The sequence below is a fragment of the Dendrobates tinctorius genome, unplaced genomic scaffold, assembly GCF_039654945.1.
Source record: "Dendrobates tinctorius isolate UK_male_01 unplaced genomic scaffold, ASM3965494v1 ptg000023l, whole genome shotgun sequence".
Taxonomy (NCBI): domain Eukaryota; kingdom Metazoa; phylum Chordata; class Amphibia; order Anura; family Dendrobatidae; genus Dendrobates; species Dendrobates tinctorius.
In genome coordinates this window covers 6,566,218-6,591,761 of record NW_027361691.1, presented here as the reverse complement: position 1 = coordinate 6,591,761, position 25,544 = coordinate 6,566,218, and the positions used below count along the sequence as shown (strand labels likewise).

General features: G+C 41.1%; 1 protein-coding gene across 8 annotated transcripts in view; it reads left to right on the top strand.

The window, feature by feature from the left end:
• DLG2 (discs large MAGUK scaffold protein 2) overlaps positions 1-25,544 on the top strand; it is a 1,750,933-nt gene that overhangs the window by 595,235 nt on the left and 1,130,154 nt on the right. Inside the window, exon 1 of one of the 8 annotated variants that reach the window (XM_073569197.1) lies at positions 23,423-24,658. The exons of 6 other annotated variants lie outside the window; for them this stretch is intronic. In XM_073569197.1, coding sequence (XP_073425298.1) covers positions 24,563-24,658 — 96 coding nt within the window. In that variant the 5' untranslated portion in view covers positions 23,423-24,562. Of the gene's footprint in view, positions 1-23,422; positions 24,659-25,544 lie in introns of those variants that run through there. One more of the 8 variants, XM_073569204.1, reaches the window with a different exon arrangement.

Below are 25,544 nucleotides of genomic sequence, written 5' to 3'. Positions count from 1 at the left end.
TCCTCCCGGAGCCTCCTGATGGTCTTACTCGCCTCTTCATACTCACGGAGGTGGCTCATGACCCGGAAGGCATAGGTGGACACAGACTCCCGGGACCTCTGCAGCCCCCAACCTTCTTCAGTGAGGTCGGCCTCTCCTCCATGAGCACTCAGCTTTCCTCCGGAAGGACTGCCATCTTGCATGCTGCTAGCAGGCTTTTCCTCTATGTTGGAAGCCTTGCGGCTTCTCTGAGTCTCTGCAGACTTGGGGGGGGAGTAGGAGCCACATTGCTGCGACTCCTGGTGGAGCGTCTCACCCCCGAGTCCTCTGATGTGTAGGCAGGTTGCTGTTTTCTTCTGCCCCCCCGCTGGCCTGGTCCGAGAAACAGAAGCCTGGGACTTGGCTCCTTCACTCATCCCAGGAAACCCACTCCCTCCCTGTGTAGGAGAGAGAGCAGGTCCCTGGGTGGAGAGGTGTTGGTTCTCTGGAGCTCAGGAGCACACAGCAGGATCAGCAGCGAACAAACCCTCAATTACCACAATGAGCAGCAGCTGAACAGAGCTGCACTCACTATTCTGCTGGTGGAGTCACTGTGTACATACATTTCTGATCCTGAGTTACCTCCTGTATTATACCCCAGAGCTGCACTCACTATTCTGCTGGTGCAGTCACTGTGTACATACATTACAGTACTAATCCTGAGTTACATCCTGCATTATACTCCAGAGCTGAACTCACTATTCTGCTGGTGAAGTCACTGTGTACATTACATTACTGATCCTGAGTTACATCCTGTACTATACCCCAGAGCTGCACTCACTATTCTGCTGGTGCAGTCACTGTGTATATACATTACAGTACTGATCCTGAGTTACATCCTGTATTATACTCCAGAGCTGCACTCACTATTCTGCTGGTGCAGTCACTGTGTACATACATTACATTACTGATCCTGAGTTACCTCCTGTATTATACTCCAGAGCTGCACTCACTATTCTGCTGGTGCAGTCACTGTGTACATACATTACTGATCCTGAGTTACCTCCTGTATTTTACCCTAGAGCTGCACTCACTATTCTGCTGGTGCAGTCACTGTGTACATACATGACAGTACTGATCCTGAGTTACATCCTGTATTATACTCCAGAGCTGAACTCACTATTCTGCTGGTGCAGTCACTGTGTACATTACATTACTGATCCTGAGTTACATCCTGTACTATACCCCAGAGCTGCACTCACTTTTCTGCTGGTGCAGTCACTGTGTACATACATTACATTACTGATCCTGAGTTACATCCTGTATTATACCCCAGAGCTGCACTCACTATTCTGCTGGTGCAGTCACTGTGTACATACATTACATCACTGATCCTGAGTTACCTCCTGTATTATACTCCAGAGCTGCACTCACTATTCTGCTGGTGCAGTCACTGTGTACATATATTACATCACTGATCCTGAGTTACCTCCTGTATTATACTCCAGAGCTGCACTCACTATTCTGCTGGTGCAGTCACTGTGTACACACAGTACATCACTGATCCTGAGTTACATCTTGTATTATACTCCAGAGCTGCACTCACTATTCTGCTGGTGCAGTCACTGTGTACATACATTACATCACTGATCCTGAGTTACCTCCTGTATTATACTCCAGAGCTGCAGTCACTATTCTGCTGGTGCAGTCACTGTGTACATACATTACATTACTGATCCTGAGTTACATCCTGTATTATACTCCAGAGCTGCACTCACTATTCTGCTGGTGCAGTCACTGTGTACATACATTACATTACTGATCCTGAGTTACATCCTGTATTATACTCCAGAGCTGCACTCACTATTCTGCAGGTGCAGTCACTGTGTCCATATTGTACTTGTTTTGCTGGAGAACATTCCTGAGGATTGCCTACGATGACATGCAGCGGAGCAGTGAGTGAATGATGGAGACAACCCTCCTCTCCGTCAGTGGATGTACGGCCTTTATTCCATACAATGAAATATATTCTTTTGCGGGATGATACAAAAATTGGATTTGCATTTCCCACCTACGAGTCCTTGTTAATGCTCTGATACTAATTCTCTAATAGGAAGATGCACAAAGCAATAAAGCGATGGGAGAAAAAATAAACAGGCAGATTTATTTGTAGGAGAGAGAGATGACCTTAATTAGCCCCGGAGCAGGATGTGAATGTAATTTCTGAGCGGCCATGCCTGATTACTTCTTTGTGATTCACAAGATCCATATGCATCGTACAGATTACATTCCCTTCCCAATAGAGAAATCACTTGGGCTTTCTTATTTATTATCAGTGTCTCCATAGACAAATATGTAGCTCTAGCCACGGGGCCGTATCAGTTTCCCCATCACACACTGTGCTGCAGCTTCGCAGAGATTTCGGAACATACTGTAGTTGCTGGATCTTACAATGTTCTCTCCTGATTGATTTCTTCATGTATCTTTATAGAGGTCAGAGCCCTCTTTTTTTAAAAAAAAGGAGCACCAATTCCCCTGCATTACTATAGTAATTAGCAGTGGTGTAACCAGAGTCCTATGGGCCGCACGTCCTGTTGGTCAGATGTATGGGCCCTTATATGCATTCCATATTTTAAGGCATACATGGTTGCCCCCTATGTAATACTGTCCACCATTTTGGCCCCATCCTGTAATATTGTCCCATCTTGACCCCTTCCTGTTAAAATGTTCCCCACTATGGGCTCCTTCCAGTAATACTGTCCCTCAATCTGGGCCCCTTCCTGTTCCTCATCATGGGCTTCTTCCAGTAAACGGTTTCCCATCTTGGGACCCATTCTATTATAATGTCACCCATTCTAGGCCCTTGAAGTAATAATGTACTTCATCCTGTTATAATCTCCCCTATCCTGGGCCCCATCCTATAACAATGTCACCCAATCCTGGACTCCTTCCTAGTATAATGTCCCCCACCCTGAGCCCCATACTATAATACTGTCCCCCCATCTTGGCCCCTTCCTTCGACCATAATATCCTCCATCCTGAGCCCTTTGCCATAATAATGTCCCCCATCCTGGAGTCCTATCAGTAATAATGTCCCCAAACCTGGGACCCTGCCAGTAATAATGTCCCCATTCCTTTTATAATGCCCCCACATTTTAGGCTCCTCCCTATAATATTGTCCACCATCTTGGGATCTTACCAGTAAAAACGTCCTTTTTCCTGGTATAACGTACTCCATCCTGGACCTCCTCCTGGTATAATGTCTCCCATCCTGAGCCCCTTCCTGTAATAATGTTCCCCTTTCTTGACCCTTACTAGTAATAATGTTTCCCATCTTGGGCCACTACCAATAATAATGTCCCTATTCCTGGTATAATGTCCCCCCATCCTAGGCCCCTTCCTATAATAATGTCCCCCATCTTGGGCCCCTACCAATATTAATGTCCCTTTTCCTGGTATAACATACTCCATCCTGGGTCCCTTTCTGGTATAATGTCCCCCACCTTGGGCCCCTTCCTGTTATAATGTCCCCCCATCTTGGGCCCTTACTAGTAATAATGTTTCCCATCCTGGGCCCCTACCAGTAACAATGTCCCTATTCCTGGAATAATGTCCCCCATCCTAGCCCCTTTCCAATAATAATAATGTCCCCCATCTTGGGCCCTTACCAGTAATGTCCTTTTTACTGGTATAACATACTCCATCCTGGGCCCCTACCAGTAACAATGTCCCTATTACTGGTATAATGTACTCCATCCTGGGCCCCTTTCTGTAATAATGTTCTTCATCCAATTTTGATATCACCATATCTGTGCTGACCCAAAGAACAAAGTTACCAGTTTACCTTTACCACAAACTGAATATTGTAAAAGCCAATGTTCAAAACACAACTACAGAATTACTGTTTTTTTTTTATTCAGTTCAACCCTACATGGAACAAATTTCAGTATAATATCTGTTAAAATTAATGGTGCTATTAAAACTACAGCTGTGTGTACGAACAAATAACAAAGTTATGACTCTTGGAATAAGGGAAGGAAAAAAAGAAAGTGCAAAAGGGAAAAATCCCTGTCATGGGGATACCACAACAGAGTGGAGTGAAATGATCACAGCATTTCGTGACATATACACCTGCAGTAGTTAGAACGGAGTCACGGTCCTATTAAAAGTTTTGTCTTTCTTTGCTCTGGTGCTGCAAGGTACTGCTTAATTGGACTCCTGGAGTTCTATGTCTTAGGTTGTATCAGCTGTTCTGAGTTTGTTACTCCCAGCAGGTATAAGAACCCGCCTCCTTGCTTCTGATCTTGCCAGTGATAGTTACCACTACCTGGTTTGGTGTTGAAGGGGAAGTTCAGTGTTTGGAGTAGGCGTTTTAAAGAGTTTTTCAGGAGATTGCTGGGTGGAGTTGGTTTGTGTGTTTATCCTTATCCTCTCCCATTTGGTTTCTTACTTCCTATTCCTTCCCAGTTTTCACATCTGCTGCTTTGTGAGTGTATTTGTATGATTGTAGTTTTATGATATCCCTGTCTGTCTACCCCTGTCAGTCTGGTGTTTGCCTGTACACTGGGTGGGGGAGAAAACAGATAAGGGTAAGATAGGAGTATAGCAAGGTATGAGAGCCCGACATCTCCACCATCTGGGGTAATGCAGGGGACAGGGATAGCTCAGGGCGCCCCTATTTCGAGGGATCAGGAAGGGGTCCCACAGTCTCTTGTCACTAATTAACAATCCTCTTCTAAAAAGGACATTTCTCGGGATTTATTAATCAGTGCTGCTCCATGGATTCTGGAACAATTTTTTCCCTTTTTTTCTGTGCCCCTCCGTTCTATTATTATTCTGTATATCCCAGAAATGAAGACGCAAGTTTTCACTTCAGCTAACTTGGCGAACACCATAGGATGAGAACTAGAACAAGGGATATACACATATTCCAGTTGCATGGTCACACCATGCTTAATCAATTCAATTCAGATAAAAACAATATACACTCAACCCCCACAACATAATATAACATACCAATTGTATCGCTGTCTGCGATACACAACAGATAGAATAAATTATTTTTTTGGCATAAAAATTGGTGTTAGTTTTTCAGATTGCCAAGGTAAACGCAGCCCAATTAATTTAATTAGAGCAACGCAGATACTGTCTGGAGCATAATGAGTCTTAAAACAATAATACAACTGATGTTACAGGAAATGTTTAATATAAACAAAACATAAAATAGGCATAAACACAAAACCAATTTCAGATAAAGAAACATCGGATCCTTTTGCTCTAATGAGACTTTACAGACACATAAAAAAATCAAAGCGACCAGTAAATTAATGAGTTATTACAGTCTGCAAAAATTATTACCTTCCCACTGCATAGATGTAGCATTAGATATGTGTACAGTGGCATGGAAATGTAAGGACACCCCTAGACAAAATTACTGTTATTGTGAATAGTTAAGCAAGTTGGAGATCTCTAAAAGGCCTAAAATTAAAGATGACACATTTCCTTTTGCATTTTAAGCAAATATATATATATATATATATATATATATATATATATATACACAGGTGCATCTCCCAAAATTAGAATATCATCAAAAAGATAATTTATTTCAGTTCTTAAATACAAAAAGTTAAACTCATGTATTATATAGAGTCAATAGTCATAACACACAGAGTGATCTATTTCACGTGTTTATTTCTGACCAAAAGTCATTATCTCAGGAAATTAGAATACTTTATAACACCAGCTTGAAAAATGATTTTAAAATCCGAAATGTTGGCCTACTGAAATGTATGTTGAGTAAATGCACTCAATACTTGGTCGGGGCTCCTTTTGCATCAATTACCTCATCAATGCGGCGTGGCATGGAGGCGATCAGCCTGTGGCACTGCTGAGGGGTTATGGAAGCCCAGGATGCTTTGATACCAGCCTGCAGCTCGTCTGCATTGTTGGGTCTGGTGTCTCTCATCTTCCTCTTGACAATACTCCATAGATTCTCTATGGGGTTAAGGTCAGGCGAGTTTGCTGCCAATCAAGCACAGTGATACTGTTGTATGTAAACCAGGTATTGGTACTTGTGGCCGTGTGGACAGGTGCCAAGTCCTGCTGGAGAATGAAATCTCCATCTCCAAAAAGCTTGTCGGCAGAGGGAAGCATGAAGTTCTCCAAAATGTCCTGGTAGACGGCTGCGCTGACTTTGGTCTTCATAAAACACAGTGGACCTACACCAGCAGATGACATAGCTCCCCAAACCATCACTGATGGTGGAGACTTCACACTAGACCTCCAGCAGCTTGGATTGTGGCCTCTCCACTCTTCCTCCAGACTCTGGGACCGCGATTTCCAAGGTCTAGCGTGAAGTATAAGTATAAGCTGTGTAGGTTGTTTCGTTTGTGCTTTTTAAATATTCAGGAACATAATTAACCTTTCCTTTGTGCTGCCTCTTTAATTGAGGTTTCTGCCTATCAGGATCTGCTAAGAAATGCTTTCTCAGAGGTGCAGATTTTTTATATTCGATAATGTATATTTTATGACATGTCTCGCAGCTCGTAATTTATTTTTAATTATTTCCATAAACACTGTTGTGTGTAATTCTAGCTAAGTTTTAAGCTCTTACTTTGGTGTTCCATCATTGGCTTTATAGAGAGAACTCTTGAATCTTTGTACATACCTTATATATTTATTTGTTTGTCTTTTTGATATTTTGTCCTGCTTATTTGTATTGTGCAATGAAGCGAAAAAAGTCATTTTCTATGTGGAAACCACTAGCTATGTTACCTGTGAATGCAATTTCTATTTTCTACAATGATCTTTTTTTTGAACAATGACTAAGGCTACTTGTTGTCTGAAACGCGTCTGAAGACGTTTTTAATGATTTTTCTCAGATAGCTGCGACTATCTTAATGTTTTTTATCCTGATCTACTTACCCTGATCCAATAAAGGTATTTCCTTGAAGCTTATGCGCTGGATTTTCTAGCTTATTTTACTAAAATACTGCTCCCTATGTACAAGAATATAACTACTATATTACTGCCCCCTATGTACAAGAATATAACTACTATAATACTGCTCCTATGTACAAGAATATAACTACTATAATACTGCCCCTATGTACAAGAATATAACTACTATATTACTGCCCCCTATGTACAAGAATATAACTACTATAATACTGCTCCTATGTATAAGAATATAACTACTATAATACTGCCCCTATATACAAGAATATAACTACTATAATACTGCCCCTGGAGCAAGTTCAGAAAAGAGCGACCAGAATGGTGACCGGTCTGCAAACCCTGTCTTATGAGGAAAGGTTGCAGGATTTGGGAATGTTTAGTTTGCAAAAGAGAAGACTGAGAGGAGACTTAATAGCTGTCTACAAATATCTAAAGGGCTGTCACATTGTAGAAGGATCAACTTTATTCTCATTTGCGCAAGGAAAGACTAGAAGCAATGGGATGAAACTGAATGGGAGGAGACACAGATTAGATATTAGAAAAAACTTTTTGACAGTTAGAGTGATCAATGAGTGGAACAGGCTGCCACGAGAAGTGGTGAGTTCTCCTTCAATGGAAGTCTTCAAACAGAGGCTGGACAGACATCTGACTGGGATGATTTAGCGAATCCTGCTTTGAGCAGGGGGTTGGACCAGATGGCCCAGGAGGTCCCTTCCAACTCTACGATTCTATGATTCTAATAATAATAATAAATAATAATAATAATCTTTATTTATATAGCGCCAACATATTCCGCAGCGCTTTACAGTTGAACAGTTTCAAACACAACAGTCATAAGTAACAACGTTAACAATACAATAATTAAAGCGAAATAAGACGACCCTGCTTGTGGAGCTTACAATCTACAATGAGGTGGGGGAGATACAAAGCATAGGTTTGTATTTACAATGATGTATTCTATGAATATAACTACTATAATACTGCCCCTATGTACAAGAATATAACTACTATATTACTGCCCCTATGTACAAGAATATAACTACTATATTACTGCCCCTATGTACAAGAATATAACTACTATAATACTGCTCCTATGTACAAGAATATAACTACTATATTACTGCCCCTATGTACAAGAATATAACTACTATATTACTGCCCCTATGTACAAGAATATAACTACTATAATACTGCCCCTATATACAAGAATATAACTACTATAATACTGCTCCTATGTACAAGAATATAACTAATATAATACTGCTCCTATGTACAAGAATATAACTACTATAATACTGCTCCTATGTACAAGAATATAACTACTATAATACTGCTCCTATGTATAAGAATATAACTACTATAATACTGCTCCTATGTACAAGAATATAACTACTATAATACTGCTCCTATGTATAAGAATATAACTACTATAATACTGCCCCTATATACAAGAATATAACTACTATAATACTGCTCCTATGTACAAGAATATAACTAATATAATACTGCTCCTATGTACAAGAATATAACTACTATAATACTGCTCCTATGTACAAGAATATAACTACTATAATACTGCTCCTATGTATAAGAATATAACTACTATAATACTGCCCCTATGTACAAGAATATAACTACTATAATACTGCTCCTATGTACAAGAATATAACTACTATAATACTGATCCTATGTACAAGAATATAACTACTATAATACTGATCCTATGTACAAGACTATACTATAATACTGCTGCTATGTTTTTTATCCTGCTCTACTTACCGTGATCCAATAAAGGTATTTCCTTGAAGCTTCTGCGCTGGATTTTCTAGCTTATTTTACTAAAATACTGCTCCCTATGTACAAGAATATAACTACTATATTACTGCCCCTATGTACAAGAATATAACTACTATAATACTGCCCCTATGTACAAGAATATAACTACTATAATACTGCGCCTATGTACAAGAATATAACTACTATAATACTGCGCCTATGTACAAGAATATAACTACTATAATACTGCCCCTATGTACAAGAATATAACTACTATAATACTGCTCCTATGTACAAGAATATAACTACTATAATACTATAATACTGCTCCTATGTGCAAGAATATAACTACTATAATACTGCCCCTATGTACAAGAATATAACTACTATGATACTGCCCCTATGTACAAGAATATAACTACTATAATACTGCTCCTATGTATAAGAATATAACTACTATAATACTGCTCCTATGTATAAGAATATAACTACTATAATACTGCTCCTATATACAAGAATATAATTACTATATTACTGCCCCTATGTACAAGAATATAACTACTATATTACTGCCCCTATGTACAAGAATATAACTACTATAATACTGCCCCTATGTACAAGAATATAACTACTATAATACTGCTCCTATGTACAAGAATATAACTACTATAATACTATAATACTGCTCCTATGTGCAAGAATATAACTACTATAATACTGCCCCTATGTACAAGAATATAACTACTATGATACTGCCCCTATGTACAAGAATATAACTACTATAATACTGCTCCTATGTATAAGAATATAACTACTATAATACTGCTCCTATGTATAAGAATATAACTACTATAATACTGCTCCTATATACAAGAATATAATTACTATATTACTGCCCCTATGTACAAGAATATAACTACTATATTACTGCCCCTATGTACAAGAATATAACTACTATAATACTGCCCCTATGTACAAGAATATAACTACTATATTACTGCCCCTATGTACAAGAATATAACTACTATAATACTGTTCCTATGTACAAGAATATAACTACTATAATACTGCTCCTATGTACAAGAATATAATTACTATAATACTGCCCCATGTACAAGAATATAACTACTATAATACTGCTCCTATGTATAAGAATATAACTACTATAATACTGCCCCCTATGTACAAGACTATAACTACTATAATACTGCCCCTAAGTACAAAAATATAACAACTATAATACTGCCCCTATGTACAAGAATATAACTACTATAATACTGCCCCTATGTACAAGAATGTAACTACTATAATACTGCTCCGATGTACAAAAATATAACTACTATAATACTGCTCCTATGTACAAGAATATACTACTATAATATTGCTTCTACGTACAAGAATATAACTACTATAATACTGCTCCTATGTATAGGAATATAAGTGCTATAATACTGCCCTCTATGTACCAGAATATAACTACTATAATACTGCCCCCTATGTACAAGAATATAACTACTATAATACTGCCCTCTATGTCCAGGAATGTAACTACTATAATACTGCAGCTATGTATAGGAATATAAGTGCTATAATACTGCCTTCTATGAGCAATAACATGATTTTTTTGAATGTTGCCAAAATCTTCCCACTATATAAAGTGTAATGTAAAATGTCTATAAAGTATGATGTTTCTAGAACCTTTTAGAAATCTCCCACTTCACTCTAATGAGAAATTCAGCCTGTCAGCTCCTACAGCTTCTCTCCTTCCCCCTCCTTAACAGCCTGTGTCCACACTGGTAATAGGACACTTCCCCTATAGCATTTGGCCCATCTCCACAGAAAGGAATGTTAATTAGTTAAGCTAAAGGAAGTCCTTTGTTTTCTGGGACATGTGTCTGAAATACAACTATGAGAGATATTAAAATAGGCTAGCATGGGCTCCGATCGCGACAGAAAAATGAAACGGATATTTCTGTGATCTGCGCGGACCCGGCTTCCCTACGGTGGCTCTTGCAAAGTTCTATCATCGCCAGAACCTGAGATATGGATTGCTTCCAAATGGAGTGTCCTAAGTATGGCATGTCTGATGTTGCTTATTACATTCGATGAACTACAACCTAAGAGGCCCTCAGTGTGTTGATACGAGCTTCCCTCTTTGAGATATGGTTATCATAAGTTTTTTAGTTAATTTGCAACTTGGAGAAAGGGGGGATGAACTTCTGCAGACTGCCCCTTTCGTGATGTCACAGACCCTGGGCTATAAGGCACTCCTCCCTTACAATGAGTCAGTGGGAGCTACAGCGTCCGTGCCGACCAGAACCCAGATGAGTGGAGACGTGTGGCTCCGCCTTCTCTCCCCAGCCACTTGGTCTGCCTGATACCGACTAAGCACATGTGAGTGTTGCTTTCTGTTTTTTAATGCCCTTTATGTTATATTTGTATTGTACATATGTAATGTCTCAACTTTATAGCAACTTTTATCTATGTAATCACTGCCCGCATTCTTTTGGGAATAAATGATAAAATCTATTAGCTCTGTCTCCATGCTCTAGGAAACGAACTATGCGCCTTTTTTAGATAATCGCTACTAATTTCAGGGGTTTACCGCGGACCCTCTTAATTACCTCTTTGATTAAGTAAAGCGTGGCTGGTGGCAGCGTGGTGTGCGCGACTGGCTAGGCTAGCTGGCAGTACAGAAGGGTATTATATAGCTGAATGAGTGGTTGAGACCACAGCATTGATAATTCCCTTACTGCCGTAGTCTAGTTGCCCATGCACAACAAGCAGCCCGTCCGGCGACTAATTATCCTAGGTGCAGTTCCCTGACTGACCTGAGGGTAAGGGGGGCACTGGAGAGCTGATACACCTGTGTCAGTGGTGGGATCGTGACGTTTTGGTGGCACCGGCCGCTTCGTTCATCACAATTTGGTGGCAACGGCGTGCCTCCTGCTTGCGTTCATCACATAAAGTAATAATAACGGTCTTTAATCTTTCCATCTTACAATTTCAGCTCCTGGTTTTTTTTCAGTAAGGCAAAAATGTCAGTGAAATTGTTGAAAAAATCTTGAGGGATGAGAGACGCTGTTATCTGACATTTCACAGACTGATCTTTACTTTAAAGATAAAAGCGGAAAAAAAAACCCCTCAACTCAGTGAAAACGTGAAACCTAAGGGCGGAATCTGTGGAAAATTGCTGGTTCCAGATCAGCGTGATCCGGTGTGTCACTTCGTGTGCATACATTGTTGATTAATGCCCATGCTGACGCCGTCCCGGTAATTCATTCCTTGACATTTTATTCTTTAGTAAAGTTTTTTTTTATTTTAATTTAAAAAATTATTGGAGCTTCCACCCCCACACAAAATGAATGCATATCCGCTGCTAATGTGGCGCTGCGTGCTTCTAGGTAGAAGTCTGATTCATGTTTTAATGATAGAGAATCTGAGACGTCACTGCATGGAAACCACTAACGTTACTCCCATGGATGGCGATCACAGGACGATAAATGGAATTTGCGTAGTGCGATCTTTCAGTCACTACTCCTTGTAAGGTCGTGTTCACACATTGCGGTAATATCGATATTTTTCACCCTGTGTTTTAACTTTGGAAAAAAAATTTTTTTAAATTTATTTTTCTTTTGTATTTTTGTTTTTTCCTTCTCATTTTCCAATACCCAAAACTTTTACAATTTTTCCTTCTACATCGCTGTATGGGGACTTGTTGGTTGCTGGAGGAATTCTAGTTTTGATTCACACCATTTTCCTTACCGTAAAATGTGCTGAAAAATAGGAAAAAAAATTCAAATTGGGGTGAAATGGTGAAATTAAATGCAATTCCGCTATGATTTCGTGACTTTAATTTTTTTTGGAGGCTGTTTATTGTGTGATAAAAAAAGATCAGACAACGGGATTCTCCAGGTCCGTGCGCTTTTGGCGATGCCATACTTTTTTTTTCAAAATTATCTTATATGTATTTGAGTTACTCAACTCTGATCTTTGTGAAAAAACAAACAAACATTGTATCACCATTTTCTGGGACCCGTACCTTTTGTTTTTCTTTGCTCTGTAGATGGAGATATGTACTTGTTCTTGGCATGCTAAGTTGTACTTTTTTATTGGCACCATTTTTGGTCACATTCCACATTTTGATCACCTTTTATTGCATTTTTGGATGGAGTTGAGGTGATGAGAAAAACTGTAATTTTGAACATTTCATTTATTTATTTCTTTTTGACTTTTACCTTATTAGTTAAATATTATTATATTTGATAGATTGTATTTTATTTTTAACTGAAGGAAAAAGTGTATTTCAATTTTATATTAAAAAATTGTAAAAATAAATATATATATACACACAAATATGTATTTTTTTTAATTAGCACATCATCTTTTCGTCCCCACAGGGGACTTGAGCCTTGGATCATTTGATTGCCTGTCTTATGTGCTTCAGCTTGGCAACGTATAATGAAAATCAGGGTCTCCTGTGAATCACGGCATACAGGTGGGCTTCGCGAGATTATCAAGATGACGACGACGAGGGCCTTAGACCCCATCTATCTTGGAAGCTCATCTGCACCCTGCAGTCATATCAGTGGGGAATTGATGGGCGCCCGAGTGGGTGGTGCAGTTCAAATGCCACTCTTTGTCCGATCGCAGGCGTTGCCAGTATAAAGCCACCCAGACCTCCTCTGTGTGAAGTTGAGGTCACTCCATACAACCGCATATCAGTATGCTATGGGATGGGATGGGGTTAAAATGCTTTATGACCACTTGTTGGGAGTTTTTCTTAAAGGTTTTGTTTAAAAAACCCATTTTCAAAATTATTTGAATTTTTAATGGGTTACAAGTTCTGCGCCGATGAGTTTTATTATATACCTTTATTAGGGTCAGAGCTTTTTTTTTGTCTTGCACAGAGAATATCTATCGTTTTTGAAAGACTTGATAAGACCATGAATTTGTCATGCTGTGACTGTCTTCGGTAAGGAAGGGGGGCCTCAAACAGTCTCTGGAACTGGGACTCTATCCCTGTCCCGGGGGTACTCTTGAAGGTAGAGAGGCCCGAGTCTCCGACCTTTCTATGCTCCTGTTAAACCCTAATCTCTCCCCTCCCATGAGGCATGGGACAGGAATGTGTAAGGTGAACCAGACACAAAGACAAAACAGGGATAACAAAGAAACCTCTGTCACACAAAAGCGCTAACCAACAATAGGGAGGATGATAGGGACAGGGAGGATTAAAATAAATAGGAACGGGAACCAGAAGATAACCCCCCTTCTACAGCAAACCACAGACCACTACTACAGCTCCAACCAGTTAGCCTTAGTACACAGCATAGGAAAACTTTCATCGGCAGGGACAAGAAGGTCTGGCCAGTATTTATAGGAAGAGGTAATGACCAGATCAGAAGCAGCTGAAATGGAGCTGTATGTTTCTGACCAGCATAGAAAAGGTCATTAACCTCTTCAGAGGAAACTAAATCCATTTAATATGGGACACAAATCACACCATCTCTAAAGGAGACCTGCTATTCATTACCCGACGTGACCGTTTAGCTCCAGGTCTTCCACGGGGACATGACACCCTTGTGACAGTATTACCGTAGATGTTTTCTGTTTCATTAGGTTCACCATGCAATACCACGGTTCTCCTGTAGTGGCCACTGCAGAAAAATGTAAGGATGTCTTCAAGTTTCTCTTACCATAACATCTGATCGCTGTGATCCTCATCTATCAGATCCACGGCGATCAGCTCTCTTGCAGGTTCTCATTTAGAGAAGGGGCTGAACAACTCATTTATGTTATCTGATCTTGAAACGTATCAGTGATTTTTGTCTTTTCCCATGAAATCTTGGTTCAGAAATAATTAGCCAAACATCAAACATGTTCTAAATCAAGTTCTCAGCATATTGACCCACTTAGAGAGCAATTCCCAGCGCTTAGGAGATGAAGTCGGAAAGAAGCTCCTAGCAGATTTTCTAAGTTTACATGCATAAGAGAGATGACTAAGTCATAGAAAAAATACAAGTAATGTGCAAAAAACGCTGACACTATCATAGTTAAAGAGGAACTCCGGGAAGGTAGGAAGTCATTGTCTGGACAAGTAGCTGAGAAGGTCACTAGGGACCTACCTCTCAGAAAGTAGTGATTCTGATTGTGGAGAACCAGCTAGTATGAAGTCTTTAGAGCAAAGCTCCATGGGAAATGTTATGCAAAATAGTTGTGGAAATATTGTGCAATATAAGTGGCTATATTGTGACCGTTGTCATAAAACACTCCGGGATCTCCTTTGCTGGGGTCAAAGGTCACGTGCGTTTAGCATGAAACTCAGGCACACAGCCGGGGTCCGGGTGTAACTGACACTGGGTCAGGTTTATTAAAGGTGAAAGCAATGCATAAAGGAAATAAAACATAAAACAAATCCTTGCCTGTCCGGCACTAACTAAACAAGATCCGACCTAACTACCAACTGGCGGGCTTCTCCCGTCCAGCCAAACCACAGTTGCAGTGGGCACTGCTTCCACTCACGTGTGTCTCTCACACAGACAGACTCTCTGTGTTCCCAGGCTGAGACACTCACACAACCACCTGGCATCCTTTTATATCCACCTCCCATTATTCATTAGCAAGCAGGTGATATACTGACCAGACTAGGCCACATAGGAAAGGAATCTGGGCGAGATATACCTGCCCTCATCCACTATTCCCACATGATTCTCACACCGTGTTGACAAAATTTTGACAAGAGTGAGTTTCTTAGATCATTTTTTAACTCATAACATGACATTAAGGTTACTAATATAACTTTCATTACAAAATCTACAGTTTTACTCGAATTGCTAGATGCGAGAATGAGTACACCCCGCATCAAAATCTAGTATTTTGCATGACCTTCATGATTTTTAAGCACATCACCAAGTCGTATAGGCATGGAATGAACAAGTTGACGGTATAGTGCCAAATTTATCTTTTTCCATTCATCTAGAACAGGGTTCCCCAACTCCAGTCCTCAAGGCCCACCAACAGATCATGTTTTCAGGATTTCCTTAGTATTGCTCAGGTGATAATTGCCTCACCTGTGCAATACTAAGGAAATCCTGAAAACATGATCTGTTGGTGGGCCTTGAGGACTGGAGTTGGGGAACCCTGTTCTAGAACGAGCTCTCCTAGAGCCTGGAAGCCGGATGGAGAGTGATGACAACTTGTCTCTTCAGAATTCTCCATAGATGCTCGGCTGGGTTCAGATCAGGAGACACTTGACCATTGAGTCACTTTCACTGTGTTCTTCTTCAGAAATGCAGCAGATGCAAATTCATAATACCATCAATGAAATGTAACTCCTGACACCAGCAGCCATCATGCAGCCCCAACTGAGGAAACTGCCACCACTATGTTTCACTGTAGGCACGATGCATTTTTTTTCTGTACTCCTCACCTTTATGACGCCCTCAGTTATAAAAACATTTATCTTGGTCCCATCACGCCAGAGTACAGAGTCCCAGTAGTTTTCATAGTTTTCATATTTTTCTTCATGGGCCCTTGCAAATTGTAGGCAGCTTTTCTTTAATGGGCTTTAGGAGAGGCTTCTTTTGTGGACGACACCCTTGCATGCTACTCCTCTGCAATATACACCAGATTGTGTCGTGGGAAACACTCACCCCAGTTTGACTTCCTACTTCTTTTACTGATATGAACTAGAAAGATTATTTTCTTCAACCCTCCCATCAGGATTCTCTCCTGTTTAAGTGTTAACTTCTGTGGTTGGCCTGGTGCTCTCTGAGAGTTGGCTGCAGTTCCACCTTTGTTACATTTTTGTATCACTTTTTCTCTAGTGTTCTCACTAATTAGTAAGACATTTCTTATCTTTTTTAACATTCACCTTTCTCGTGCAAATAAATTATCTTTTTTCCTCCGGTCTTGTGACATTTCTCTTCCATGTGGTGCCATTTTTGACAGCATGACATGTGAAGGGGTTTTCCTTTGTTAAGTAATGTCCTTTTATAGTCACCTGTTTGCTGGACCCCTGATTAATGAATAATTAGACTTACCTGTGGTGTGCTCATTTTTGCAACATGGTCTTGAATTCATTTATTAAGAAAATTACTTTCCTGGTTGTGCAAAATAACAAATCTTGCTTGCAATGGACAGCCCACATTTGTGACAGTATTTTAGGAGTATGCAACAGAAAATGTTGATTGTGAAAAGAAACTAAAGGGTCTCATTTATGTTGAATACTGTATATGTATACACTGTGCAAAAGTTTTAAACCGGTGTGGAGAGAATACTAAAAAGTAAGAAGCTTTTAAAAGTAGAAGTGTTAATAATTTATTTTGATCATTTAGCAAAATTAATGAGCAAAAGAGAAATCTAAATCCCATCAGTATCTGGTGACAGCCCATCACCTGTCATCAGTATCTGGTGACCGCCCGTCACCTCCATCATCAGTATCTTGTGACCACCCGTCACCTCCGGCATCAGTATCTGAAGACCGCCTATCACCTCCGTCATCAGTATCTGGTGACCGCCCATCACCTCTGTCATCAGTATCTGGTGACCGCCCGTCACCTCCATCATCAGTATCTGGTGACCACCCGTCACCTCCGTCATCAGTATCTGAAGACCGCCTATCACCTCCGGCATCAGTATCTGGTGACCGCCCGTCGTCTCCATCATCAGTATCTGGTGACCTCCCATCACCGCCATCATCAGTATCTGGTGACCGCCTGTCTCCTCCATCATCAGTATCTGGTGACCAACTGTCGTCTCCATCATCAGTATCTGGTGACCGCCCATCACCTCCATCATCAGTATCTGGTGACCGCCCATCACCTCCATCATCAGTATCTGGTGACCGCCCATATCCTCAGTCATCAGTATCTGGTGACCACCTGTCGTCTCCATCATCAGTATCTGGTGACCACCTGTTGTCTCCATCATCAGTATCTGGTGACCACCCATCACATCCGTCATCAGTATCTGGTGATTGCCTGTCTCCTCCATTATCAGTATCTGGTGACCACCTGTCGTCTTCATCGTCAGTATCTGGTGACCACCTGTGTCCTCCATCATCAGTATCTGGTGACTGCCCGTCGCCTCCATCATCAGTATCTGGTGACCACCTGTCACCTCCATCATCAGTATCTGGTGACCGCCTGTCTCCTCCATCATCAGTATCTGGTGACCGCCTGTGTCCTCCATCATCAGTATCTGGTGACTGCCCGTCGCCTCCATCATCAGTATCTGGTGACCACCTGTCACCTCCATCATCAGTATCTGGTGACCGCCCATCACCTCCATCATCAGTATCTGGTGATCGCCCGTCTTCTCCATCACTTCGTCTCGTCACTTGTATACAGTGTTTGAAGGAACTTGGCAGGAGATTGTTCCAAACATCTTGGAGAGCTGACCCCAGATCTTCTGTGCACGAGGATTGTGCGGATCCTTCTGTCTCTTCATGTGATCCCAGACAGACTGGATGATGTCAGATGAGGGCTCTGCGGGGGCCGGATCATCACCTCCAGGACTTCTTGTCCTTAATGACATTGGCTGGTTTTTTGGAGGTCGTTTTCCGGCTGCAGAATACATTTGGAGCCAATCAGACGCCTCCGTGATGGTATTACTTGATGTATAAGTCTCTGCCTGTATTTCTCAGCATCGGGGACCCAAAGACATGGGCACCGTTGCGGAAGTCAGTGACATGTCGGCTCATTATACGTTACCCAATTCATACCAGAGTGATATGCAGACATGATCATGGAGCTTTGAACAAGTCACTGCCTTCACCAAGCTCAGCATACTCCTCTTCTGTCCTTACCCCACCCATGTGATCACGTCGGAAGATGGGAGTTGTTGGACTTGTAGGAGGCAGTGAGCATGTTGCTATATGTTGATATTTTGGAAAGTGGCACAATGCAAATACAGGATCTTAGGCCAAAGGAGGAGATTATCTAGGGATTGTGTTCAGCGGCTTCCTTGGTGTATGAGTTTTGCTGATTTCTCAGTGCCTTCCCCTTACCCTCCTTGTGGGTATCTGCATGCTCTGTGCAGCACGCTGACATCTGCAGATACCGTTCACCTTCCAGGCTTCGTTTTTTTCCTGTTGTTTTTTTTTTTTAGTTCAGTATCAACACTTTTGATTCCAGACACATTCCCAGGATCATCTGTATTCAACCATGAACACATGTGCAGCATGCCGGCCTATCTGTGGGTAGAGAGGAGATGCAATTACTTAATTGTAGAGCAAGTAAATGTTATGTAAAAAATAATAGGGCTCCGCTCGCAGAACAGCCGAAACGGCAGCTTAGTTCTTTTCAATAAACCGTTCTACGTCTTAGCCATGGAGAGTGCCAGGACTTTAAAGAAACCCTCTCGGACAAGTATATACCGTGTTTTGCCTAGTGCAGACCCTGCGGGGGCGGAGCCTGACACCAGGAAACAAGGAAAAGCAAAGAAAATGTCTACGTCAGGCCCTGAACCAGGAATTATACATACTATTTTGTTTACCAGAGTGTGCACTTGGGGATTGTAAGGGTTAAATATAAACATCAGGTATTAATGGAGAGCTTTAGCATATGTCTGTTCCTCATGGGTGGGGCTAAAAGACTGCATATATTATCTGCAAAAAAAAAAGCACTTAAATGTTTCCTTTTCTCAGTAATTCTACATTTTCCAGGGTCAGATAGTTTCTTAGTTCTCATCTTCTCTCTTTAGGACACCGTCAACCACAATTGGCAACATTTTTTATGAGCTCTTTGGCTTTTTAAAAAGTGTTGGTGTGGTGGGTATGATGTTTATCAAAGCATGGCTTGATATCAGGCGGGGTTTCCTATGGTATTAATAATGCATTGTATGATGGTTTTAATTAAGTAATATATGTGTGTATTAATTCACTATTATTCTGAGATATTAATTGAGCACTGTATGACGGTTTTAATAGATCAATATATGTGTGTGTATTATTTCATTATTATCTGGGGTATTAATTGAGCTTTTTTATGGTGGATTTAATTGAGCAATATATGTGTATATTATTTCAGCATTATCTGAGGTATTAATTGAACACTGTATGGTGGTTTTAATTGATAAAAGAAAAAAAAATATATATATAAATTCAGTGTTATTTGATGTCTTAATTGAGCATTATATGGCAGATAAAATTATATTATACATGAGTGTATTAATTCAGGATTTTCTGTACTGCGGTTTTAATATAAAAATGTAGGCCTTTATTATTAAACATTATCTGGGCTGCTAATTGAGCATTGAAGGTGGTTTTAGTTGATAAATATATGTGTATTAAGTCATAATTGAGCGGTGTATAGAAATTTTAATAGACCAATATTGTGTTTATTATTTCAATATTATCTTGAGTATTAATTGAGCACTGTATGGCGGTTTTAACTGAGAAATATATGTGTGTATTAATTCAGTATTGTCTAGGGTGTTAATTAAGCACTGTATGGCGGTTTTAATTGAGGAATAAATGTGAGTATTTATTCACTCTTAGGCCGGGGTCACACTTGCAAGTGCAATGCGAGAAACCTGCTGGAGACTCTCGCCTCAATACCCACCACTGCCGCCGGCGGTTCGGACCGGAGCGTTCAGCTGCATGGAAATACATTCAGCCGCACAATCCGGTCCCGAGTGTCGCATATTGAGGCGAGGAACTCGCACGAGTTTCTCGCATTGTACTCGCAAGCGTGACCCCCGGCCTTTTCTGGGGTGTTAGTAGAGCACTGTATGGCAGTTTTAATAGAAATATTTGTGTATTATATCAGTATTTGGGTGTATTAATTGAGAACTGTATGATGGTTTTAGTTGATATTAATTCAGGGTTATTTGATAGTAATTGAGCACTGTATGGCCGTTTTAATAAATTAATATATGTGTGTGTTTAATTTAGAATGATTTAATACTAATTGATCACTGTATAGCGGTTTTAATTGATCAGTATATATGTGGATTAACTCAAAATTATCTGAAATCAATTGAGCACTGTATGACCGTTTTAATAAATCAATATATGTGTATTAATTCATTTTTATCTGGGGTGTTCAGCACTGCACAATGGTTTTAATTGAGCAATATATGTGTGCATTAATTCAGTATTGTGTACAGTGTTAAATAAGCACTGTCTGGCAGTTTTAATTGCGTAATATACAGTATGTGTTGTATTGATTCACTGTTACCTGGGGTATAAATTGAGCACTGCGTGGCGGTTTTAATAGATCAATATATGTGTGTTTTATTTGAATATCGTCTGGGGGTATTAATTCAGCACTGTATGGTGGTTTTAATAGATCAATATATATGTGTTTTATTTCAATATAATATGGGGGTATGAATTGAGCACTGTATGGCAGTTTTAATTCAGCAATATGCTGTATGTGTGTATTCTGTATTGTTTGGTGTATTAATGGTACGTTAATTGAGCAATATATGGGGGGTTTTAATTAGAAACTCTGCGGTATTAATAAATAGAACACAAAGCCGCCCACGTCTCGCTTTCTCCGTCTGTAATAGATCATAGATGACACGCTCCTGATCATATTGATTTGACTGTAGAATCCATTTAATGTATTTGGTTCTCACCGGTAATTATAATCGTTCCGCCGCTCTGCAGGCAGCCAATCAGGAGCGGCCCTATAAAGTGTAATGATTTGCTTGCAACAGCTGCTCGCATTGATAAAAAGTGCTGTCTCTGCAGATCCTGCCGGTACGTGCAGCCGCCATCCCCCATCCTCCATCCTTACAGTATTTACCAGCATTATTATGTGTATCCGAGAGGCGGCAGCTTTCACTTATTATTTCAACGAAAGCGATGCAGACGGAAGGGTTGGAACAAGAGGAGGTGCAGAGGCTGCGTCAAGTACCCACTGGCCCCATAACACGACACCAGTATTATAAACACTGATACAGATATTACAGGGGTGCAACGTTCTCCCCTTTAAGCCCCTCTAGATACAGACTATTTTTACTATTTTTTTTTTTTTTTTTTAACTCTTCCAACCCAATCTTTATTTACTTATTTATTTTTAATTTATTTTATAGCGCATTTTTTTGCAGGTTGCGTTGTCATATTACAAAAAAAAAATTCCATTTGTTATGAAATGGTAAAAATAACCATAATTTCACCAATTGTTATTTTTTGGGATTTTATTTTTCCATTGCTCACTGTGCGATAGAAATGACCTGGTAATGCGCTTCTCTGGATCAGTCCGATTCCGCCCGTACCAAACTTGTATCATTTATTTTTTCTTTATTTTATTTTCTTTATTTTTTTTTTTGCTATATTAGTGGCTCAAAAAAAATAATTCTGAACTGTGTAGAAAATATAGAATTTTTTTTTTCTCGTTATTTCCCAAGATCCATAATTTTTTTAGTTTTTCCGTTGAGGGCTTGTTATTTTTGCGAGCGGAGATCTAGTTTTTAATGATGCCATTTTGGGGCATATACCTCATTTTGAACACTTTTTATTGTGTTTTTTGTGGTCAGAATGGTGCAAAAAAAAAAATTGGCGTTTTTACTTTTTTGATGGTGTTTATCGTACGGGTTAAAGGGGTTGTCCGGGCTTTTCACATAATCTCAGTACATATCTGGGCTGCAGAATTATGACAATAAGTAATTTACTTTCTGTCAATAGTTTGCATGGTTTTCTAGATATTCTGAACAGAACGTCCAAGGGGGGGGGGTGTTATGGCATTGAAATGAGAACTAGTCGTAACCTCCTACTCTACTCCAATCATGCCCTCTATAGCAACAACCCCACCCTCCATAGCTACAGGCCCTCGCCGTCCACATGAAGCAGCCCTCATCACACAGTAAGGAATTCTTCCCCTCCAGCAGCCTCAGTGCAGAGCGCAGAGAGCAGCTGCTCCTCCCCCAGACACACACTGAACAGTGATCTATGGAAAGTGAAACTAGTGAGGAGTGAAAATCGTCCTGTATTCTGTCACACTCCATGATTACAATGCATAACTCATTATCAGTGATTCCTTCCCTCACTGTCCCAGGCTGCTGGCAGCAGTGAGAACAGACTGTGTGATGGCCAGTGATGGGGGTCTGCAGCTTCTAATCTGCACAGGGGATGGCAGTCACTGATGTAATCTGTTGTGTGACAAAGCCTCTGCTGTGTGAATGAGACAGCTCTGTGTCACTGATGTCTTCACACAGCAGCAGATTTGGTGCACATATTGCCAGTACACTGCCATATAGTGCTAAGATGATCTACTGATATACAGTGCACCCATATACCATTTACATAATGCCACATACTGATATATAGTACTAAGAAAGTCCACCCTATTTAGTCCTCATAATACCACTATACTGCCATATAGTGCTAAGATAATGCACTGATATACAGTGCACCCACATATAGTGCACCCATATACAGCCCACATAATGCCACATACTGCTATATAGTTGTCAAGATAATCCACTGATATACAGCGCACCATATACCATCCATATGATGCCACATACTGATATATAGTATTAAGATACTAAGGTACTAAGCTAGTCCCCCATATACACTCCATATGATGCTAGTACACTGCCATATAGCTCTAAGATGATCCACTGATATACAGTGCCCCCATATACTGGTGTACGGCCCTACAGCTTATGAATGGAGGTAACCATTGTGCGGCGCTGCACAGCTACATTCATAGTGGACCGGCCGCTGCCTTGTGCTGCAGATCTGTGACTGTGTTCAGTAGGCAGATGATGGAGCTGTAGTAGGAGACATTAGAGTTTCCCATCTTTTTCAGGGTCCTGAATTGCAAACCCATCAGTGATCTTTCTGCAGTCCCCTCATCCAGGGGAGGAATCTGAAAAGCTGCTGTCAACCCTGTGTGTGAGCAATAATGCCGCCATACAGTGTCACAGATCCTTGGGGGAGTGGCAGTTCTGTGGCTCTTCTGTATTGATGTAGCAGGGCTGAATGGGTAATTGTAGCAGAGCTGAATGGGTAATTGTAGCAGAGCTGAATGGGTAAGTGTAGCAGAGCTGAATGGGTAATGTCAGGATCATATGCCCATGACAGATCGATTTTCTGCAGCAGAAATCCTCAGATTTCCACCGCGGCAAACTTAAATCGTTGATGTGAACACTTTGGTACCCTCTGGCCCAAATTTACCCCACCATCAATCATTTTCATCCCAGAAGTTTTGGGTGGATTTTTTTTTCCGCAGCGGCATTTCCATGCCCGGGATGCCAATTTTGGTACGTGTGTGAGCAGATTCCAACTCTTCATTGTGCTTTTGGTTTGAATCCCTCCTGCCTGACTACACACCCAGCTCTGCTACATCACCGTACTCTAGGGCTCGTCCTGAGCCGCCGTGGCTTCGTCCTGTGACTTGGATGTGCTGGGATGTGCCTGGAGGAAGCGGGATTGTGAGCGCACACTTCCCATCGCTTCGCCCGCCAGCTGTGCGCGTTTCCATCCTACAAGAAGCTGATGCCAGTGATTTAGCATCTTTGGTCCTTTTTGGGGTTGGGGGGCTGAGGAGAGCCTGCCCTTCCTGAAGATCCTCTGCAGAGACTACTCCAGTCACTATGTCTTGCAGTAAGCCACTGGCTGCCAACCATTGCAGGCTCTGCAGTCCTATGGAATAGCGCAGACCCTCTCGGTGGCGGCGGATCCTACAGGGGGGCGCTCGCTGCCAGCGCCTTTTCTTATGGTAATCTCACCATCTCTTTTAGCCCTAATTGGGAAAATAAAGGGGGGGACCCTCTCCTCATCCCTGCACGAGTGATGCTGCCTGTGCCATCCTGCCGCTGTGTGTCCCCCGGGCTGCTGGGGATGGACAGATGTCGCTAGCCGGCCCGCTGCCCCTGGCTGGGCTACCTGGAAGGATGCAGCTGTGAAGGAATGTGCCCCATTGTCAGCGCCCGCTCCACACCAATGATCTGCCACTGCAAAGTTGCATGCACCAACAACACTTTGTCGTTGATGTTTGGCTGCAAGGTGAGTGAAGGGTTAATGCTATTTATTGATTTAATGATACATTGTATATTCCATCAGGATTAACCGTTTATAGGATGGAGATGGTTCCTGCACCAGGCTGCCCCCTGGAGGAGGGGTGTGCACTGCAGGGGGTCAACTCTGATGGGGACTGACATGGCTGGGGGTCTAATGGTTTATGTGTGCGGGATGGGACTGGCAGCGAAGGATTGTAAGCGGCGCCGCAGGTTATAGAATCTGCTACTGTATGTGTATATATATATATATATATATATATATATATATATATATATATATATATATAAAATGTAGCAGAGCTGACTTAGTCAGTGTAGCAGAGCTTGTAATGTCCGTGTAGCAGGGCTAACTTGGTCAATGTTGCAATCTTGTCAGTGTAGCAGAGCTGACTTTGTCAGTGTAGCAGAGCTAAGTTTGTTAGCATGGAGTGATGAGTTTAGTACAGCAGAGCTGAGTTGGTTAGCATGGAGTGATGAGTTTAGTACAGCAGAGCTGAGTTGGTTAGCATGGAGTGATGAGTTTAGAACAGCAGAGCTGAGTTTGTTAGCATGAAGTGATGAGTTTAGTACAGCAGAGCTGAGTGTGTTAGCATGGAGTGATGAGTTCAGTACAGCAGAGCTGAGTGTGTTAGCATGGAGTGATGAGTTTAGAACAGCAGAGCTGAGTTTGTTAGCATGAAGTGATGAGTTTAGTACAGCAGAGCTGAGTGTGTTAGCATGGAGTGATGAGTTTAGTACAGCAGAGCTGAGTTTGTTAGCATGGAGTTATGAGTTTAGTACAGCAGAGCTGAGTTTGTTAGCATGAAGTGATGAGTTTAGTACAGCAGAGCTGAGTGTGTTAGCATGGAGTGATGAGTTTAGTACAGCAGAGC